The sequence below is a fragment of the Boleophthalmus pectinirostris genome, unplaced genomic scaffold (genome assembly GCF_026225935.1).
Source record: "Boleophthalmus pectinirostris isolate CB_2022bp ecotype Guang Dong unplaced genomic scaffold, ASM2622593v1 HiC_scaffold_14, whole genome shotgun sequence".
Classification (NCBI taxonomy): domain Eukaryota; kingdom Metazoa; phylum Chordata; class Actinopteri; order Gobiiformes; family Gobiidae; genus Boleophthalmus; species Boleophthalmus pectinirostris.
In genome coordinates this window covers 25691556-25713173 of record NW_026571047.1, presented here as the reverse complement: position 1 = coordinate 25713173, position 21618 = coordinate 25691556, and the positions used below count along the sequence as shown (strand labels likewise).

General features: G+C 39.2%; 1 protein-coding gene across 1 annotated transcript in view; it reads left to right on the top strand.

Moving 5' to 3' along the window:
* Positions 1-21618, top strand: part of psme4b (proteasome activator subunit 4b) — a 187974-nt gene that overhangs the window by 75845 nt on the left and 90511 nt on the right. Inside the window, 4 exon segments of the mRNA XM_055149918.1 lie at positions 5231-5388; positions 11343-11438; positions 11591-11646; positions 13830-13886. Coding sequence (XP_055005893.1) covers positions 5231-5388; positions 11343-11438; positions 11591-11646; positions 13830-13886 — 367 coding nt within the window.

Here is a 21618-nt window from a genome sequence, read left to right as displayed (position 1 = left end):
TACAGGTCAGGTCTGTGGAGAGACGACCTGGATCACAGTCAGAATGTCTGGTTTTCTAGGTATTTTTAAGCTATAAAAAACACCTGTAATTGAATAAATGTAAAGTAAAGCTGTTTAATGTCATACTGTGGAACATTTCAGGCGAAGCAATGACATATTGATAGAAACAAACAACCAAAATGTTACGTAGTGCAGCTTTAACACACTTTAACACTTTTACCTGGTCAGTGTAAATCAGATAATGAGAGTAATCAGATATCCCATTAATTTTTGGTATGTTTTACATGCATAAAAGAATTCAATGTGCCAGTTAATCAATGGATTTTTAGAGTAACTGTTGTTTCTTTTTTCTTATTTATTTATTAAGGGACAGCACATATTAATGGACATTTAAAACAGGGGTGTCAAACTCAAATTCACAGAGGGACAAAATAAAAGCTGGGACTAAGTCTTTTCCCATTCACTTCCTGCTTGATCCTTTAACGCTTCGCTTGGCCCTTTGGAAAATAGAGTTCTGCAGTCACTTCTGTTGTGGCTTTTGGCTTGTTGTGGCGTTTGTATTTGTGTCATGGCGTTTGCGTTTGTGTCGTGGTGTTTGTATTTGTGTCGTGATGTTTGCATTTGTGTCGTGGTGTTTATATTTCTGTTGTGGCGTTTGTGTCGTGGCGTTTGCATTTGTGTTGTAGCGTTTGTATTTGTGTTATAGCGTTTGTATTTGTGTTGTAGCATTTGTATTTGTTTCGTTGTAGCGTTTGTATTTGTGTTGTAGCGTTTGTATTTGTGTTGTAGCGTTTGTATTTGTGTTGTAGCGTTTGTATTTGTGTCGTGGCGTTTGCATTTGTGTCGTGACGTTTGCATTTGTGTCGTGGTGTTTGCATTTGTGTCGTGACGTTTGCATTTGTGTCGTGACGTTTGCATTTGTGTCGTGACGTTTGCATTTGTGTCGTGACGTTTGCATTTGTGTCATGACTTTTGCATTTGTGTTGTGGCGTTTGCATTTGTGTCGTGGTGTTTGCGTTTGTGTCGTGGTGTTTGCGTTTGTTGTGGTGTTTGTATTTGTGTTGTAACGTTTACATTTGTGTTGTAGCGTTTGTATTTGTGTTGTAGCGTTTGTATTTGTGTTGTAGCGTTTGCATTTGTGTCGTGACGTTTGTATTTGTGTTGTGGTGTTTGTATTTGTGTTGTGGCGTTTGCATTTGTGTCGTGGTGTTTGCGTTTGTGTCGTGGTGTTTGCGTTTGTTGTGGTGTTTGTATTTGTGTTGTAACGTTTACATTTGTGTTGTAGCGTTTGTATTTGTGTAGTAGCGTTTGCATTTGTGTCGTGACGTTTGTATTTGTGTTGTGGTGTTTGTATTTGTGTTGTGGCGTTTGTGTTGTGGTGTTTATATTTCTGTTGTGGCGTTTGTGTCGTAGCGTTTGCATTTGTGTCGTGGTGTTTGTATTTGTGTTGTGGCATTTGTGTCGTGGTGTTTGCATTTGTGTCATGGTGTTTGTATTTGTGTTGTAGCATTTGCATTTTGTGCGTGACGTTTGCATTTGTGTTCATGACTTTTGCATTTGTGTTGTGGCGTTTGCATTTGTGTCGTGGTGTTTGCGTTTGTGTCGTGTTTGCGTTTGTTGTTGTGGTGTTTGTATTTGTGTTTGTTTGTTGGTTGTAGCGTTGTATTTGTGTAGTGTTTGCATTTGTGTCGTGGTGTTTGTATTTGTGTTGTAGCATTTGAATTAGTGTTGTAGCGTTTGCATTTGTGTTGTGGCGTTTGCATTTGTGTTGTGGCGTTTGCATTTGTGTCGTGGTGTTTGCATTTGTTGTTGTGGTGTTTGTATTTGTGTTGTAACGTTTACATTTGTGTTGTAGCGTTTGCTTTTCTGTTGTGGCGTTTGTATTTGTGATGTGGCGTTTGTGTCGTGGTGTTTGCGTTTGCGTTGTAGCGCTTGTATTTGTTGCGGCGTTTGCATTAAAATACAGTCCCGTGGTCACTTCCATTGTGGCTTTTTTTGGTTGTGTTGTGGCTTTTTGTCATATTGTCGCATTTGTATTTGCTGCGTTTGTTATGAGCCCTCCCGTCTTCCGTAGTTTAAACATGTGTGAACGAAACTAAATACAACTCCAGGTACGTTTTTGATGAGGAAACAACATTATAACAGATTAGAAAACAACAAAATATAGGCCCTTTTAATGTGACACTCTGACATTGAGGTTAAGACACCAACACATTATTATATTATTCCAGTAATTTTACGCTCTTATCTTTCAACCTGAGCAAACAGCATACTAATACAGACTCAACCCACAACACGCTTGATGGTAAAACCCAAATTGACTTTACCACAGCGTACAATGATCACTACAATTTAGTCTTTAAACGCTTCCTCCAACTTTACACAGCTGCTGTTTGTTTCCCTGCCTGTGAAAATGCACTCTTATCGACACCATTAGCTCCTGTCCTCTTTAGGAATATCTCTGAGACACAAAACAATATAAGCCAAGCAGGAGAAAAACAACTTGTAAACTGCTCATTCTCCTTCGCTGTTTGTTTAAATTGGGAGGTTAAATAGTGGATTTGTCCCCATGTTCTGCAATTTTCACTGCAATTTGGAAGTTGCTAGAGTAAACACTTTTGTATAGGGAGGTGAAGATGGTTTAAAGTCGTACTAATTGCACTGACAGTTAAATAGGCTATAACGTGGTTTCGCTTATGGACAGCAGAGGGAATAGGGTATGATGCAAAATGTGCTTTTTTGCGGTTTTAACCATGTTATAATATTGTTTCCTCATCCAAAAGTTCGATTTGGCTTCATTCACGCTGTAAAAATCCTCCTCTGTAAAACGAGTCTGGCTTGAATTTTCCCAGGATTGTTGCGTCATAGGTAGAAATCCTGCTCAGTTTTTAAATCCATAAATCATCAGACTTGTTCGAAGCTTTTGTGTTGTCAAATCACGTTCCTGGCAACTTCATTCTTACATGGGGAAGCTAGGAAATAGTTTGTGGTTCAGTATTTTAAGTTGCAAATCATGAAATGCGGAATCCAAGGTACTCAAGACTATGTTTAAAGGCCAATAATAATAAAAAAGGTATTCATAATATTTGTCCTTTAAAAGCATCAACAGAATAAAGATCCATCAAGTAATGCATATAATAAAAAAAATCTCCATTCTTAAACTGAAAGCTGATAAGTTTTCACACTCTGGAAGATGATTCAGCTGGGAACTGAGCCACTTGTTTTTGCTGATATTACATCTTACTATCATTAAGAATTATTTTGGGATCATTTGTACTACAGAAGGCGGTGACCTGGCTGACACTGCATCTGTAGTACGCTAGAAGTGGGAGATGAAATCAGAATACTTTTCTGCTGGTGTCAGGGGGTGGAGGGGGGAGTGAAGCTAACAGGAGGCACTGTTCTGTCTTAAGCTTTGTTACTCAAGTTAGACTTTAATCTGAGCCATAAAGAATTGATTTAGCTGGAATTACATCAGGTGAGCTGATATGTGCTGTTAAAAGTAGAGTCGTGCAGGACCTGACGGAAAACAGTACGGCGCAGGACACATTTTGAAAGCTCATTGCGGGCGCGAGCGTGAGTGGGACTGCACAATGCGGGAGCGGGCGGGTGGGTTGATAAACTGCAGTCCCACAAACTAAATATGAGCGTTAGGGATGTAACAATAACTGAAATATCATGATATCGTATCGTCAAAGTTCTCACAATAGTATCATGAACCGTCACAATATATCAAATTACAAGTCTCTCTGTTTAAATTAAGAGTTATGGTGCAGCAATAGCTAAAAAAAGACAGAGGGAACTACATCGACCATGATCCTTTGCTCCATTTCAGTGCAGACTACAAGAAGAAATAACAGTTCTAAACACTTTTAAGTTTTAGTTCTTTGGATTAAGGCTTGTCAAGGCATTTTAAGAGGAAAAAGTGGCATATTAACAGTTTTGTTAGTCTCCACAAAATATTGCAATAAATATCGTACCATGAGATGTATATCGTGAAAATATTGTACCGACAGATCTCTAATCGTGAGCCTCCCCACCATATCGTGAGCTTTCCCACGATATCGCAATAAATATCGTATCGTGAGGTTCAGAAAAGTAAAATATACAAATGATTAATATGTGCCTATCATACATCATTTGTGCTGAATATTTTACTTGGCCTTAATAAAAACATTTTAAGCAGCCTAAGCTTGCGGACGTGGTTTAATCTCACGCACATTTTAGACAATTCACTTCTGCTTCTTCGTGCTTGATAGAGTTTAAGACAGCAAACGTCGTCATCTTGTGGGATTTGCGGGCAGGAGCGGGTCAAAATATCTCAGATGCGGGCGGGAGCAGGACTGAAAATTCTGTGTTTTTTGTGATTGGTTCTGTGGTCCATTCACTGCTGTGTGCAAATTGAAACTCAACCTTGACATTTGTGTATTTTTAGGATATTTACGATGCATTGTTGTCAGAATAACTTCCAAAAATACATACAATTCAGTCAGTATTGCCTACTTGGGTCTATGTATGCATCCATTTGAGACTTATCCCACATGTCATTCTTATTGCTGGGTTTCAGATGACGTCACAAGAGTCTATAGAGCAACACTATTTAAGAGTTTTGTTGTGATATAGTAAGTTTTTAGGTTGAGTCACTAGTAGAAATAGAATAGATTCAACATTTATGAATTTATACTTTGGATATTTAAGTTCAATCAATAAACTCTGCACCTGTCAAACTCTGCCGCTTTCCTCTTCACCCACACCTGCTCACGAGACCGTTTCACTCCCGTTCTGCAACAACTCCACTGGTTCCTCATCCAACAGCACATCAATCTTCCTGCTCACCTACAAAGCTTTACGTAACCAGGCTCCTCCATACCTCACAGACCTCGTCCAGCCCCGCCGTCTCTCCCGCCGCCGACTCTAACCTCTAAACACTCCCACAGTCAAATCAAAGCACCGGACGCTCTCTCCCTTCACATCAGAAACTCAGACTCACTAAACACCTTCAAAAAACTGCTCAAAACACACCGTTTCCTCACAGCCTACAGCCCCCACACGACTGCTCCTCCCTCCTGTCTGTCCTGTCATTGTTTTAGTGTTACTTTATTGTGAACCGATGTATTATTATTATTATTATTATTATTAAAAAGGAAATCTCTCTCTTGCTCATCTGAGAGTATGACTTCACACTCTAAAATCTTAAAACCACCAATGTTTGTCTGTGTTTGTGTTGCAGGACTGGGGCAGAGATGGAGACGTGTCAGCCCTGGGAGTCTGTTGGCACGTGCCCAGCGAAGAGGAGCAGAGCTTTGTCTTTGAGCTGCTTCAGAGCCTTTTGAAACCAGAGCTTGTGCGAATTCAGGAGCACGTCTCCGGAGGGCAGCCCATGAGCAGGTGCATTCTCTCACCTGCCAATTTGTGCCTCGCCGACACGTGCAAAACAACCTCCGTCTTCGTAAAGGTGTTATGCACTCCACTAGCACATGTGTTTGAATGTCATGTTGTCCCCTCTGGCAATGGGCGATACATTAACAGGCTTAGAGGTATATGAAAAGACGTGTTTTATGTGGTATTGACTTGATTTTACATTTTGCACTATGCTGTACTTAATGAGGTGCTAAGTGGTTCGCAATCTCAACTCCCAGCAAGAAGATTCTGGGTTTGACTTGAGGTGTAGTGTGGATATGACCTCCCTGTTCTCCTTGCACACGCTCAAAACACTGAAACAAATAAAAGACTCAGTTAAGTGTTTTTTGGTTTACAGGAAGACGTAGTAATGGGTTTCATTCACGCTTATGTCAAAAAACAGAAGACATTTGGAGACATGCGGATGACGGCTTCCTTTCGGCTCAGTGGTGGTAGGAACTCTGACAAAATCTTGCAAAACTGAGGCAACATTTATATGATGACGGTCTGAACAGAAGACGCAAAAGTGGCGTCTTCACGTTTTATTCCGCGTTTAGACGAGCATTCAAGAAGGAAATCTGCATGCGAACTGTGACGCAAAAGTGTGTGGAATTCGACTGGGTATGCATTAGGGATGGGCATTCGATGAAATTTTCTTAATCGATCATCGGAAGAATTAACGATCGATTATCGATTAATCATTAACGTTTTTATATTAAAATGATCATCGTTATTATTACTATCTGCACTACGAATCTGCATAAATAAATTCAACTTTACGACATATAAACCGTAACGACTCTAGAGCCACATCAATCCGTTTGAGATTATAATGTGTTTAATTCAGTTTTGCGCAACTTTCACAGAAACGAAACTTAAAACCGCATCGCTAATTTGCATAAACTCAGCGAAGATAAAACTACAGCTCTTGTGTCGCTGATGCGGTCAGTTTCTGTTGGATTAAAAGACATGATTCAGTGGAATACAGGTTAGTGTGACCATATTTGTGTTTGTCAAAACCAGGACACCGTACGGGGGGAGGGAGGTGGGGCCTCGTCATCGACATTGCGCGACTCTCACCTGGTAAAACTTTTTCCCACTGGACACCGAAACATATGTGCTGCTTTATACACTGTGCACATGGACTCACACTTGTCCCTAACGCAACGGAAAGCGTGGAATTTCTTGTACAAGTCATCGTTAAATACACATTTGCGCTTGGTACGTTGCAGACTGACCGACTGTGTCTCGCTCCTTCTGAGTGCAGAGAGACACATGTACAGACCCCTGTTTAGTCACAGTACGCACAGCAACCTACATTCGGTTTGTCAATTAAAATGAACGTAATCAATGAAATTCTTAATGATCAATTATTGATTAATTGACTAATCATGCCCATCCCTAGTATGCATGCCAGGCGGCTCGGTGGTGCTGCGATACACGATCGCACAACACCGCTATGTCTGTGTACATGCGTAGAATCTTCCTTCTTCTCATCTGCGCGTATCTATGTGTATCTAATACCTTTGCATATTCTTTACATTTGTTGGGATGCCTCCTGCAAGTTTATTAGAGCTCCCAGAGCAGCTTGAACGTCCAACGCATGGAAATGATCCGACATGTTTGTTTCTGTGTACTGTATGTATGTGATGTAAACGTGTACACGACATGAGCAGATCTGATCAGAGTTTTGTGTCTTGGGCAGTGTAGACGGAAACGCTACGGCAGAGCATATTCAACTTTTCTACTCTGGAGGATGGTTTCAGATTTTTGCATTTTGAAACCTCAAAAACACCGTCACCGTCTAAACGAAAGGCACTTCCGATAAAATATTTTGTTGTTTTTACCCACAAGCGTTCTCGTGTAAACAGACCCTTTTAAAATGGTCCTGGTTTTCTTCATCCCATTGTCATTGTATTATTATTTTTTTCTTCTTTTTAACTTAACTTTAAAAAAAGATGTCATTGGAGGGTTCCGTTATGTTCAGCAGATCAACAGTTACAACCAGCTGCCTGTAAGTTACATCGAGGACGTGATTAGAGTCACGTCCCCCATGGAAAAGCTTTGGCAGGTTGTGAAGACGCTGCTGCTGATTCCACGGATTTATCACATGCCAAATGTTGGTAACTGTATTGGAAGTTGTCATCCTCATGTTTCCAGATGTCTTCTGGTAAGCGTGAATGGGTTTATTTAAACACAAAAGTAGCAACATTTCAATGTCGTTTGTGATTTTCTTGTCAAAATATGCTTTTTATTAGTCTAATCAAAAATATATATATTTTGTTACATAATGCTGTCATGATGTTATTATGACAAATTAAGGGTAACACTACCTTCACTGCCTGTCTAGACTTTTGTAATGAAAACTAAAATATGCCTTTGTTTAATAAGCATGAGTCATAAATCTGAATGTTCTTTAGTTGTCTATTTTTTAGTTGTCCATTTTTAATTCACATCACAGTGCACAGTGATTTAAACCCAGCTGCTTTGGGTTATAAATAAAGTAGGTGGAGCCATTGTCATTATGTGAGGAGCCAATTCCAGTTTGTTGTATCCTTTGGTAGAAGACTTTCACCTATTTTCCAGATTTTAGTTAGCCAGGCTAGCGCCACCTTGTGCCTCCACTCAATTAAATTTCTCTCCAGTGACTAGGTCAGGAATCAGAATACACAAGACAGTTTGCAAGAACCCCTGAAGAGCAAACTTGGGCACCAGCCAATCAGCGAAGAGCCATACATTCTGTGTTGGCAACGATTCCCGAGATCGAGGATTTAAAGCCGGAGCAAAGAGAATGTTTGGTGAATTTTATCAAGGGGAAAGACGTTATTGTCCTTCTTCCGACGGGATTTGGGAAAAGCTTAATATACCTGTTAGTGGCGCATTACATACGTCATGACCAAAAAACAGCGATTAGTTAAATAAAAAAAAGTACCCGCCTACCGTCAAGCGAACAAATTCAAATGTTACAAGGTCAGACAGTTTCTACGAAGGGAAACCAGCTGATGATTCAGGCTAGAGTCTAGTAAGCAGAAGATGAAAATGGAGCTCACATTTTAACTATGTCCTAGTCTGGATAATTGCAGATGAATTGTGTAAAGAAGGGCATACTGTATAGAAACCAAGTCCAAATTAAAGAAATCTCACATATTAGAAGAGTCACATATTATCTGCTCTTATAGAAACCACAAACCCTCCACAGTTACACAACGCACCTTTTTAAGTATTTTAACCTGCACAGGCAAACTCACGGACATGAATTAAGTAGTTATTTATACTAATTGCAATACAGTGTCAGACAGACTTGGATCCAGTAGTTCAGCCTTCTCAAAGTGGAAGTTGTTTCTCGCAGTGTTTACGTGTTGTGCTCTACAGTATTCTACCAATTAAGAGATGTCATGCTAACTAGAGAGTGGGCTGTTTACGCTGCCTTCTGCTGTCTGGGCAAGCATTTATTAAGTTGATAGTAGGCACCGAGCAGCAGTTCTTAATAATTAAAACTGACACAGAAATCAAGGAAACTCAGGGCTTTTTTTATGTACTGTAGTTTTTAGAAATGCATTTTTGTATAACAGGAAAGCGAATACTGTACATTTTGCTTGATCACAAAACAAAAGATGAGAAATTTATTAACTTATCAATCTATTAATTAACTCTTTCTATTATAAATGAATCTGTGTGTCATTCATTCATTTGTTTTTCAAAATTAATCCAAAAATAAGAAAATGAAAAACAACTCTTTTCTTCATTATTTGTCTCCAAAACCAAAATGAAAAAAACAGATAACGATTTGTTTTTTCAGTTTTCGATTTTGTGTTTAAATGAAGAATGGAAAAAACTGATAACGACCGTTTCCCGTATCGACTGATCCAGGTCCGGGACCAGACCGGGACTGAGACCGAGACCAGACCAGACTCTGAGCTTTGACTCCGAGCCTCAGCATGGAGCTCCGGCCCTGCTGTGGGCTCTGAGCCTCTGGTCTGGTCCCGGCCTGGTCTCGGTCTCAGTCCCGGTCTCAGTCTCGGTCTGGTCCTGGTCTAGCCCCGGCCTGGTCTCAGTCTCAGTCCTGGTCTGGTCCCGATATGGTCCTGCTCTGGTCCCGGTCTGGTCTCAGTCTCAGTCTCGGTCTGGTCCCGGCGTGATCCTGGTCTGGTCTCGGTTCTCAGTCCCGGTCTGGTACCGGACCTGGATCAGTCCTGGTTCAGTCCGTATGCAGTGCAAAAGTCCAGCATCACAGTCACTGAAGTCACGTAAACGGGAAACGGCCGTTATCTGTTTTTTCCATTTTTCATTTAAACACAAAATTGAAAACTGAAAAAACTAATCATTATCTGTTTTTTCATTTTGGTTTTGGAGACAAATAACGAAGAAAACTGCTCTTTTTTCATTTTCTTATTTTTGGTTTTATATTGAAAAACGAATGAACGAATGATACAGGTATTTATATGCATGGTAGAATTACAATTATCATTACAAATACAGTTTTTCAGAGCGTTTCATGTGAGGGACTAGATGGATGGAAAATAGCTTTGGCTAGAATCCTTCACATTTATAGGTTCAAGTTTCTTTTTAATGCCCCTTTAATATATAATTACAAATATAAATCAAAATGCCATGGGCTTCAGAATGATGAAAAATTAAGACCGTTGCCATCGTTTCAATTTAAAACTAAGTATGTTTCAAGTGAGAAAAAGTCTTCAAAATGTTCCATATAACAGGATGCTGAAATCCACAAATAGACTTGCTGTGTTTAGGGATGTAACAATAAACAAAATATCGTGATATCGCATCATCAGAGTTCTCACAATAACATCATGGACCATCATAATATATGGAATTACAAGTCTCTTTGCTTAAATGAAGAGTTATGGCGCAGCAATAGTGAGAAAAAGACAGAGGGAACTACATAGACCATGATCCTTTGCTCCATTTCAGTGCAGACTACAAGAAGAAATAACAGTTCTAAACACTTTTAAGTCTTAGTTCTTTGGATTAAGTCTTGTCAAGGCATTTTAAGAGGAAAAAGTAGCCACAAAATATCCACAAACTATCGCAATAAATATCGAAATGTGTATCGTGAAAATATCTTACAAAGAGATTCGGATACTGTTACATCCCTAATCTTGAGCCTCCCCACGATATCGCAATAAATATCGTACCGGGAGGTTCATACCGTGACGATATCGTATCGTGAGACTTGGATATCGTTACACCCCTAGTTGTTTTACATTGATGATCATTAGGATTATGGTCATTTGTCAATAATAAGAATAATTTTCCTAAACATTTTTAATATTATACCTGAATGTTCAAATAGTTAACCTTAGTACTAGCTGTGTGCAAAAATATCGATCTATCATTTTGTTTGTGTATCGTAAAGTGATGATACAGTTTCGATATCATGGGCTGCTGTACTGAGTATTTTTTGGTATATTTTACTAAATTATTTTGTTACAGCGCTACAGTTTTGTTGCTCGTTTACAGGAAGGAAACTCGTTTACGCGACATATTTGACATTTTCAGTGTTTTGATGATTAAAACGTTTATGTTTCATATTAACTTTGCACAAGAAGTGATTTAACAAAGACTTTTAGTATCACAACACATCACGATTTAGCCTTTATTTTTATTGAACTGTATTGAATCGATTGGAAATATTTCGTAGGGAATCTAAAGCTCGTGTCGGCAACTTCTTAATGATACCCAGCCCTACTTAGTACTGTATGTTAGTGACTCTTTTTTGTCTTTCCAGTGTTTTCAATCCAGAAATCATGACACATTTAGATAAAGATGCAATTTTGAAATTAGATAATGCCTACACAGACCTCGCAATCACAGCAAATGCCACACAAAACACCGCATTACTGCATTTCAATCCGCCATTAATTGTGTACCAGATGTTTCGCTCCTCTGCTCTTAATCTGTAATCTGTTTTCTGACCACAGGGAGGAGCTGTTGCAGAGCCTGGCCATCGTGCAGCACGGTTTATTGGGAGCTGGGAGCCTTCTGCGTCTGCTGGATGGTCCGCGTGTCTCTGACCTGTGAGTCCAATACAAAACCAGTCTTAGGAACACACACACACACACACACACAGAGCCCTATAGTGTACATCTTTGTATATATGTGTGTATATATACTGGCCCAGTGCTACTAGAATCTGCTCACGTCTCTTCTCTCCACTCTTTGTCTGCAGTGTGCCCTCCATGGTGAAGCTGGGGGAGATCAGGCTGCACATAGGGGTGGACTATGGTAAGAAACAAGGAAAGAAAGGAAAGAAACCTGGCTTAAAGGTACAGGAGGTGCAGGAGGAGAGTGTGCTAAAGGTTATCAGGTTGTAAATATTATATTGTGGGAACACTTTATAATAACTACATTATTTACAGAAAGACCTAATTCATAAGGAACAGTAGTTTATTAAGAAAGATTCATCTTGAGTAACTATTTAATTAAAGGATTAGGTGAGTTGACATTAATTAGTTGCCATAGACTGTATAAAAAAGTGGACTAACAGAGCACAGTCCTGCACGGGTCCATTTTTTGGAGACCCGCACTCGCCCGCACTCACGCAGTAATTCACCGCACTCACCCGGACCCCTTAATATTCCACTCGTTACCGCCACACACAAATGAAAAGCATTCTGACTGAAGCATCCATCAGAATATGAATTGAAATGTTACGACTTCAAAAATTACAGTCACGGAATGAAATTTAAACAATTAACTAACTAACTTTCTTCAGTACGAATACGAATTCACAGACACAACTCGACTGTCATCACCAGACTTTTGCGTCGCACACGCCACGGACTGAACCAGGACACAACGAGGACTAAACCAGGACTAAAACAGGACTAAAACAGGACTAACCCAGGACTAACCTAGGACTAAACCAGGACTGATTCCAAGACTGAACCAGGACTGAACCAGGACTGAACCAGGACTGAACCAGGACTGGACCTGAAGGACTAAACCAGGGCTAAACCAGGACTGAACTAGGGCTAAATCAGAACTAAATCAGGACTAAATCAGAACTAAACCAGGACTAACCCACAGCTGATTCCAGGACTGAACAAGGACTGAACCAGGAGGACTGATCTAGGGCTAAACCAGGACTAAACCAGAACTTAACCAGAACTGAACCAGGACTAAACCAGGACTAAACCAAGACTCACTGTCAGGACAGACTAGGAGTTGCACCCGCGTAGACTGTCGGGTGACCGTCGCCCTTTGCGGACACCCTGCTCTGTGGGCTCGGGGTTCTCTCTCTCTTTAAGTCCAAGATTAGTCCTGGTTTAGTCCTGGTTTAGTCCTGCTGCCCATGTGTAATTACCTGCCCACATACTCACCTGTAAAATTCCAGAATATTAAACCCCGCCCGTTTCAGCCACAAATTGCCCGTACCCGCGGACACCCGACTCTGTGCAGGACTCTGTAAGGGAGTGTCACCCATAGCGATCAGCTTCAGTCAAACGAAACTCACCGAGGCTGGCAGTTATGAGAAGAATTAGGAGCAGAGTTTCACACGAGGAATTGGAACTTTTTACAGACAAAAAAGCGAAATAATAACACAAGGATCACGTAGAGAGGGGCGACAGTTTTTCAATACAGAGTAAATTGGTGCCAGAGTCAATGGAGCCGTAAGCGTGCCCACCTTCTGCTGGTTATCTATGTCCATGTGTCTATGAGAGAGTTATGGTATTAATTAAATAGTCCGTAAGCACCATTCTTTATAAACTACTAGTATTTGTTCATTATCAATCAAAGTCTTTGTTCATGCCTTATTAAACCTTTTGTGTTTTTGCCTGCTGTATTGTTCTAATCCACGGATCATTATGTTATAATTTAAATCACAATATTTATCTAAAATGACTTAACACAACAAACAAATCCGCTGACTCCAGGTTGGAAAATTGCGGAGCCCAGTGGGAGCCGCTTCCCGCTTTGTAGCTGCAGATCACGCTGGCGAACAGCAGCTCTCTCATTTATGCCAAAATGACTACGCGACGCTGCCAAACACCATATACATCACCAATTAAGAAAATGAAAATAGGAGAATAAAGTAAGTATTTTCTGGTCGCGGAGAAAATGGTGGTAGATCAGCGCAATGAATTTTTGAATGCAGAAGATTAAAGATTACTCAAACATGCAGGCATCCCTCTAAATACAACTGCAACTCGGTCTAAAAAGGTGATTTTGCTTAATAGCTCTGTCATCTTTAAGGCTAATTAAGATGTAGTTATTATAAAGTGGTACCAAACCTTTAAGTAAAGCTAATTAAAAAGGCGTAATTTATTCAGTTATGGAAGTAAACATGACTTAATATAGCAGCTTCCTCTCCTCCACACCTCTGCCTATTGCCTACAGTGGTGGTGTTAGTGTGTTTGCCTCTGCTCAGTATGCGCCGTGTGTCCCTTGTGTCTCCTCCCATCCAGATGATTCACAGGAGAACTACAGAGACTCCATCTGCCAAACCCTGCGTCTGCTGCTACGTGAGTGCAGATTTTAAACTCCACACCTCACCCTCTTTCAAACCAGATACAAAAATGCACAAAAGCCCTGTTCAGACCCGTCAATCACATGCGAACGCCCGATGAAATAATTATTAGTGGTTGGCAAGATGTTTCATGTTCACACGTTTTCTGTTTGATCCTGGTTTAGTCGTGATCTAGACTTGGTGTGGTCTTTTTCTAGTGGAGCTGTTTTAATAATATGTTAGTTAATATTTTAAAGGATCCATATTACTCTATTTTCTGATTTCTTTTATAATGTTTCCTCATCGCAAACAGACCTGGGGTTGTGTTTTGTTTCATTCACACATTTTTAACTCACAAACCTGTATGGGGCTGAGTTCTTTTCTCAAACAGAAAACACTATTTTCTGCCTTGTGATGTCATGTGGTGATACAGGAAGTGCTCCATTCCTTATGCTGCATTAAAAAAACGCCCTAGACGCCTCTATTTGGACGCCTTTGCATTGGAGTTAAGATACCCCCGACACGTGTCTTGGATGCCATGGACGAATGGGAGAAAAATACTTGACTCACGTCTATTGTCCTGGAAACAAGTGCCCAGTCCCAGTCTTTTCCTGGAACGATGGCAGACCAGGCTGAGAGAGACTTTAGTGTTTTTATTACATAAAACCAGCGGAGGAGATTGGCTCAGCGGCTGCGGCGTCTATATATATATATACTCCGCTAATGACACTGGATCAGTCCTGGTCCAGTCCTGGTCCAGTTTTGACGATCGGTTCGGCGACTGTGGTGTGTATATATTTACATTGCACTAATGACACTGGATCAGTCCTGGTCCAGTCCTGGTCCAGTTTTGACGATCGGTTCGGCGACTGTGGTGTGTATATATTTACATTGCACTAATGACACTGGTTTAGTCCTGCTTTAGCCCTGGTCCAGTCCTGATCTTGTCCTGATCTGGTCCTGATCCAGTCCTGGTGTAGTCCTGGAGGCTTGGCGGCTGCGGAGTATATATTTAAACTCCACAAATGTTTGTGGCTCCCTGCCCCAGTTTTCAGTTCTTTCTCTTTCTCTCATCTCTGATTGGTTGATGCGGCTTGTCCGACGCGAAAAGTTCAGCATTTTCAACTTCGACGGCGACTCCCTGGACGCACGTCTAGAGCGTCGACGCTAGAACGCTCAAGACGCACAAAAACGCAGGACGACCTTGACACTTTCACTAGAATCATTTGGATCATTTCAGCCCTGGAATTGCCAAATAATAAAGGATTACTCAAACATGTGTGAATGAAACAAAACACAACTCTGGGTGTAACAATCAATTTAGCATAATATAGGATCTTTAATAATAGTTTAGCTAACATATTAAACGTGTCCAGAAGAACTGACACAAAGATATGAACTAAGAAACATGAACTAATACAAGAATTACATTCAAAACATGTTTGTACAGATCAAACTACAGTTTTTATACAGAATATTGTATTGTTCTGGAAGAAAATTACTGTACTAACAAAACTGCAGCATTTGCGATATGTTAGTTGTATCCATTCAAATTGTAATTTCCATTAGATCACCCCGAGTCCTGGTTTAGTCCCAGTTCACTTACTGTAATGTGTGTGCAAGCATGAATGTAGTCTTGTTTTCATGCAATTTGGGTTGGACAATTAAACAGATTTTAATCGATCCAGCTTCAGTCACGTTTAATCAAATGGCTGTTAATGTTTTTATTATTATTATTATTATTATTATTACTGGAAGTCCCTAGCCAGTCAGTAAAAGCATGTGGTTTGGAGCAGAGTTCAGACTTAAGCGGCAGTAATTGGGCTATTTTTGTGTTAAATGGCGATAATTAAAAGTCTACATAAAAAAAAAGGATTTGCACAGCAGTTAAGAGCTCCCAGGTTTTATTTCTCACCACATGTCTGATCAGTTTTTTTCATATTAATTCTGATTCAAACTCAGGACACAGCACAGTTTAAGAAGTATTTATATGTGTGATTCTTTTTCAATGATTTCTGCTGTGGGGTGTAACGGTACATGCAACTCCTGTGTGTTTACATTCCACCACTACATGTGCACCTACACGACGGCTCGGCTCTTAAATATTCAGAGGAAACTCGTCCGTGATTTGGGTGACTGTGTTTCCTGCAGCGCTTTATAGTTAGGGCGACCACCTTGACAGCAATTGCCCCCCGTCTTGAATCCTCGCAAAACTACGGTCCTCACTTTCGCCTCACTTTCGCCTTTCACCGACACAGAATCTCTGCTCCTGACCTCTAATATTTTCAACCTTTGGGGACAATGTAACTGCCAGAAGATCTGTATTTACTGCAGACAATGTGGACACGTTGGTTTTTCTGGCCAAAAATATGAAGTTTGAGTAAAACTTCATGCTAGAACTGTTAGTGCTGCGCTTTACTTTTTGAAAAGGTTTGTTTACTGTTTCACACAATTATTTCTTACTTGAGAATATTTTATTTAACTTAGATTTCAGAACTTATAACTTTTTAAATTAGCAAGCAGCACTTTTCATTTATTTTATTTTCCCGTTTTGTAGGTTGAATAAACACACAAATAAAGAGCAAGTAAATGGTTTTGAATTTTGTTTCCATACTGTACCGAAAATGAACCAAACTGTGACCTCAAAACCGAAGTACGTACCAAACCGGGATTTTTGTGTACCGTTACACCACTATAAATCAGTATTGAAAACATTAAAATTTTTACAATCAAGGCAAAGAAAGATTTAATATCATACTGTGAAACATTTCAGACAAAGCAAAAGCATCTCCATGGAGAAAAGCATTTGATGGACCCTCTACCAAAAAAATTACTCTATGCACCTTTAAGGCCTACAGCTTTATGTGTTTCTACTGTAAATTAAACTTACAAACTTTATTATTCACTTGTTTTTACAACATATTCTAATAACTCTCTAGGCTGTTCAAATACAGCTCATTAATCTACAGTAGAGTTACACTTAAATGCGAGACTGAAAGTAAACTGAAAATGAACTAAAACTCAATTATTTAAATTATAGAAAAGGATCATGCAACAACATTACCATAAAAGGAGTTTTCTTTTGCCATGGGGTGCTTCAAACGTTGTGTTTTTGATGAATAAGAAGCAGTATTTCTTTCCTGTGATGATCTAAAAGCACAAACTAATTGCATTTTAAAACTTGGAAATGTCAAATTTACATATAATCCCTTTAGTTAGTGTGCCACCAGTTTGAGTTAACAGCCCACTGCAGGAAATGTCTGAGAGATGGTGTAATTTTAAACTCACTTTCACATAATTATAAAGTGTGATTTTAAAGATTCTGAGCTGGATTTCTTTAATATAGTCACTGTAACTTTGGCTTTAGTTTCCATATATTTTCTATAATCATTATTAAAGCTTCACTAAGTAACTTTTCTGGAGGAGGGTCTGCTTGGATACAGGCAGATGTTATTGCTGGATTGTTCCACAGTACATGCTTTAAACTTATCTATCTCCATGGAGACAAGTAGGTAACACCACCAGGTCAAGTTATATGTCAGATCTGTGAAAAGGCGACCTCATTCACAGGAATACCGGTTAGGGATGGGCATTCGATTACATTTTCTTAATCGACTGTCGAGAGAATTACCGATCGATTATCGATTAATCATTAACGTTTTTATATTAAAATTCTCATCATTATTATTACTATCTGCACTACTAATCTGCATAAATAAATTCAACTTTACGACATATAAACCATAACGACTCTAGAGCCACATCAGCCCGTTTGACATTATAATGTGTTTAATGCAGCTTTCCGCAACTGTCACAGAAACGAAACTTAAAACTGCATGGCTAATTTGCATAAACTAAGCGAAGAAAAAAAAACAGCTCTTGTGCACTGATGCGGCATGACTCAGTGGAATACAGGTTAGTGTGACCATATTTGCGTTTGTCAAACCCAGGACACCGTACGGGGGGGGGAGGTGGGGACTCGTCATCGACATTGCGCGACTCTCACCTGGCAAAGTTTTTTCATGTTTTCGGTGTCCAGGTGAGCTTTTTCCCACTGGACACCGAAACATATGTGCTGCTTTATACACTGTGCACATGGACTCACACTTGTCCCGACTGGAACGGAAAGCGTGGAATTTCTTGTACAAGTCATCGTTAAATACACATTTGTGCTTCGGCAGGTTGCAGACTGACCGACTGTCTGTGTCTGCTCGCTCCTTCTGAGTGCAGAGAGACACATGTACGGACCCCCCCGGACGTTTGGTCACTCTACGCTACACACAGCAACCTACATTCGGTTTGTCGATTAAAAATGACTGTAATCGATGAAATTCTTAATGATCAATTATCGATTAATCGACTAATCATGCCCATCCCTAATACCGGTGCATATTTTTAGGATGATTTTGAGTAATTTATTAAAAAAAAAAACACCAACACTAATGTCATACTTGTGGTGAAACATTCCAAGGCAACAACTCCCACCGGGAAAGTGACACAGTGGACCTTTAAATTTCAACCACATGGAAATCTTATTCAGTTTCAATTCCACCCATCACTGTGGTCTGGTTGTTATGCTAATCTCTAAAGTAGAACACATTTTTATGCCATATTTTAGTTTCTGGGTAGCAGAGGCTCGACATTTTCGAGGCTAGTTTCGTCTTTATGCATTTGTTATTGCCTCTCATTTAATAATTTGGGGCATGTGCCGTTATACAGTTTACATTTTACACAATACGACAATCTTTATCATCCCACTATATCATAAATGTAATGAATTATAGATGAACATTTTATCTAGATGTGCAGCTGTGCCTCAGTAGTTTGAGTGTTAAGCAATTCAAATCTTAACGGCATTAACATTTGAGAGAAGAATAAAATATGATATGAACTGAATAATACAGGAACTAATATGACGAATACAAGAATCCCATGTTTTTCAGAATGTTTATTAAACTACAAGTAAGTTTTTTTTCAATGCAGAAAAAAAGAAACATTCTATTATCCAAATAACTGCAGTATGGGAGATAATTTGTTCCATCAGATTTTGAATTTTAAATACCCCTGAATTTCTCACTTCGAATTTTTTTTTTTATCTGAAAATTTTTTTTTATTATTTTTATTCAGAATTTTAGTTGCTGACATTTTAAGTATTAAGTATTTCAAATTCAAAATAAAAACTTCCTTTTAAATATTCAGCACAGATATTTTCAAGCCCTCAAATTCAAAAGTCTAAATTCCGAGTGTAAAATTCGCAGTGAAAAATTTCACAACAAAGATCCAAGATGTCAAGGCAATCGATCATAAGTGAGTCAGGAGGACCGAGGTTATTTCCTATTGGTTTTTCTCATCTGTGGGCGGGGTTTACGCTTAAGAAATAAAAGAGATGAGGGTTTGATGAGGCTCATTCTGACCAATCAAACTGGTTCACTACACCATTTCCTGCTTGTGTTGTACCGCTGTAACTGGGTTATGTTGTATTGTACCTCTGAAAACAGAAGAACCACTTTAGTGATTTCACACTGCTTCCTTCATGCAGAAGTTTAATACAATGAAAACAATAACATTATTAACAGTACTTTACCTGTGGCTCATAAACTTGTGTGGACATAAGATGGCGGCTACGAGTTCACAATGCAAAAAAAAACAAAAAACAAAAAAAAACTGTTGGTCTTATTTATATAAAAAAACAAAGCAATCAAACATTTTCCTATTTCAACAGATAATCACTTTAACAATATACATACAATAAACACAAAACATGATTTCTGCATGAAGAAAACATTGATTTCGCACTGCTTTCTTAAAGCAGAAGTTTAATACAATGAAAAGAAAGAGCGCGAAATCCTCCAAGTGGTGGGCAAAGGCATTACCAATCACCAAATCAACGGATCCTAGGCTAAACAGTCGATCACGGATATGATGAATGTTACTGAAAAACATTTCAGTAAACGTTTAACTATTTTTAACTATTTAACTGTTTTAAAGGCTTATTTAAATTAATATTTGTTAATAGTTATTGCAAACCTTTTTACTGTTTTTAAATTCTAAACATGAACTCACATATGAACTACATCACTGCAACTAGGCACAGAGCACAGCATTAGGGGCATATAGTACCATTTTAACCTGTCATACTTGTTACTAATTTAGATCAGATCACTTTGGATCGATTGCTTCGACTTTGGCATCTTGGATCTTTCCTGCAAAGTTTTTTCACTGCGAATTTTACGCTTTAAAATTCAAAATTTAAAAAATTCACCTTTTAAATATTCAGCACAAATATATTCCAGCCATCAAATTCAACAGTCAAAATTCAAACACTCTGAAAATGTACACTCAGCAAATAAAATTCAGAATAAAAACAATTCAAACATGTTTTTATCAAAGGGACAAATTCAACGGCATTTAAAATTCAAAATCTGGTGAAACAAATTATCTTCCATACTGCAGCCTTTACCGTTTGATAGATATGTCCACTTAAATTACATTATTGATTTAATTACAAGGTATAGTGCAGCACTTAATGGCCCTATTGATACTTTGCACTGATGTCATTAATATTTCCTGGGGACGTGATGCTAACTGTAGGCATGCTCTGTCTGAAGCTTTGCTCGAGTTTAATCTCAGGGTAGCCGCGAGGTCTTAAAAGTCTTAAAAAGGTCTTAAATTTCATGTTCCTAAATTAAGGCCTTAAAAGGTCTTAAATTATGTTGTCCGAGTCTTATTTTTTCACAAAGGTCTTAAATTTCATTAGCCTGCTTTTTTGTTTACTCAACCAGGCTGCAGTGCAATGTTAAATGGAGGGAGGAAAAAAACAACAACAACGTGAAATCAAGTTTAATTTGAGTAATGAGTAAATAATCAGTAGAGTGTGTGAAGAATCCCTCAGTCGTCCAGGTAGAATCCATGGCGAGGAGAAAATTCAGTTTGGCGACTGGACAAAAGTTACTTTGGTTGAAAAACTAAACAAACTAACTTTTGTCCAGTCAACAAACTGAATTTTCTCCTCGCCAATCAGTAGAGTGGAGGAAGACATTAGATGGATCATGGGGAAGTGCAGGTTTAATCCACAACGGCTCTTAGATTCCAGATATAGTAGTTGGTTGGTCATTATTAGAATTGGATCTGGCTCGCATAATGGGTGTGATGTTGGTCTTAATTTTCATTTATTTATTATTAAATGTTTGTGTCCTGAGGCAAGGCACTTCACCCTCATTGCTTAGTAAGAAAGTGAGGAGCAAATTCAGTTTGTCGACTGGACAAAAATTAGTTTGGTTGAAGACGTTTTGCAGCTCATCCAAGCTGCTTCTTCAGTTCAGAACTGAAGAAGCAGGTTGTCCAGTCGACAAACTGAATTTGCTCCTCGCCCGGACGACTGAGGGATTCTTCACATAGTACGAAAGTGGTGTGTGTGTGAGTGATGGTGGTGGTCAGAGGGGCCGATGGTGCAAATTGGCATCCTCGCTTCCATCAGTCTGCCCCAGGGTAGCGGTGGCTATAATAGTAGCTTACCACCACTGGGTATGGAGTGAATGAATAATGCTCTGTAAAGCATCTTTGACTGTCCAAAAAAGCGCTATATAAAACTGATGCTTTATTATTTATTATTATCATTTAAGTGGTCTTAAAAAGTCTTATATTTGGGGTAGTCAAACCTGAGGATACCCTGAATCATCGCTTTACTTTAACACAACCCGACCAGAAAAGGCTGGTTTAGTTGGAACTAGGAAAGATGATTTTTTTTT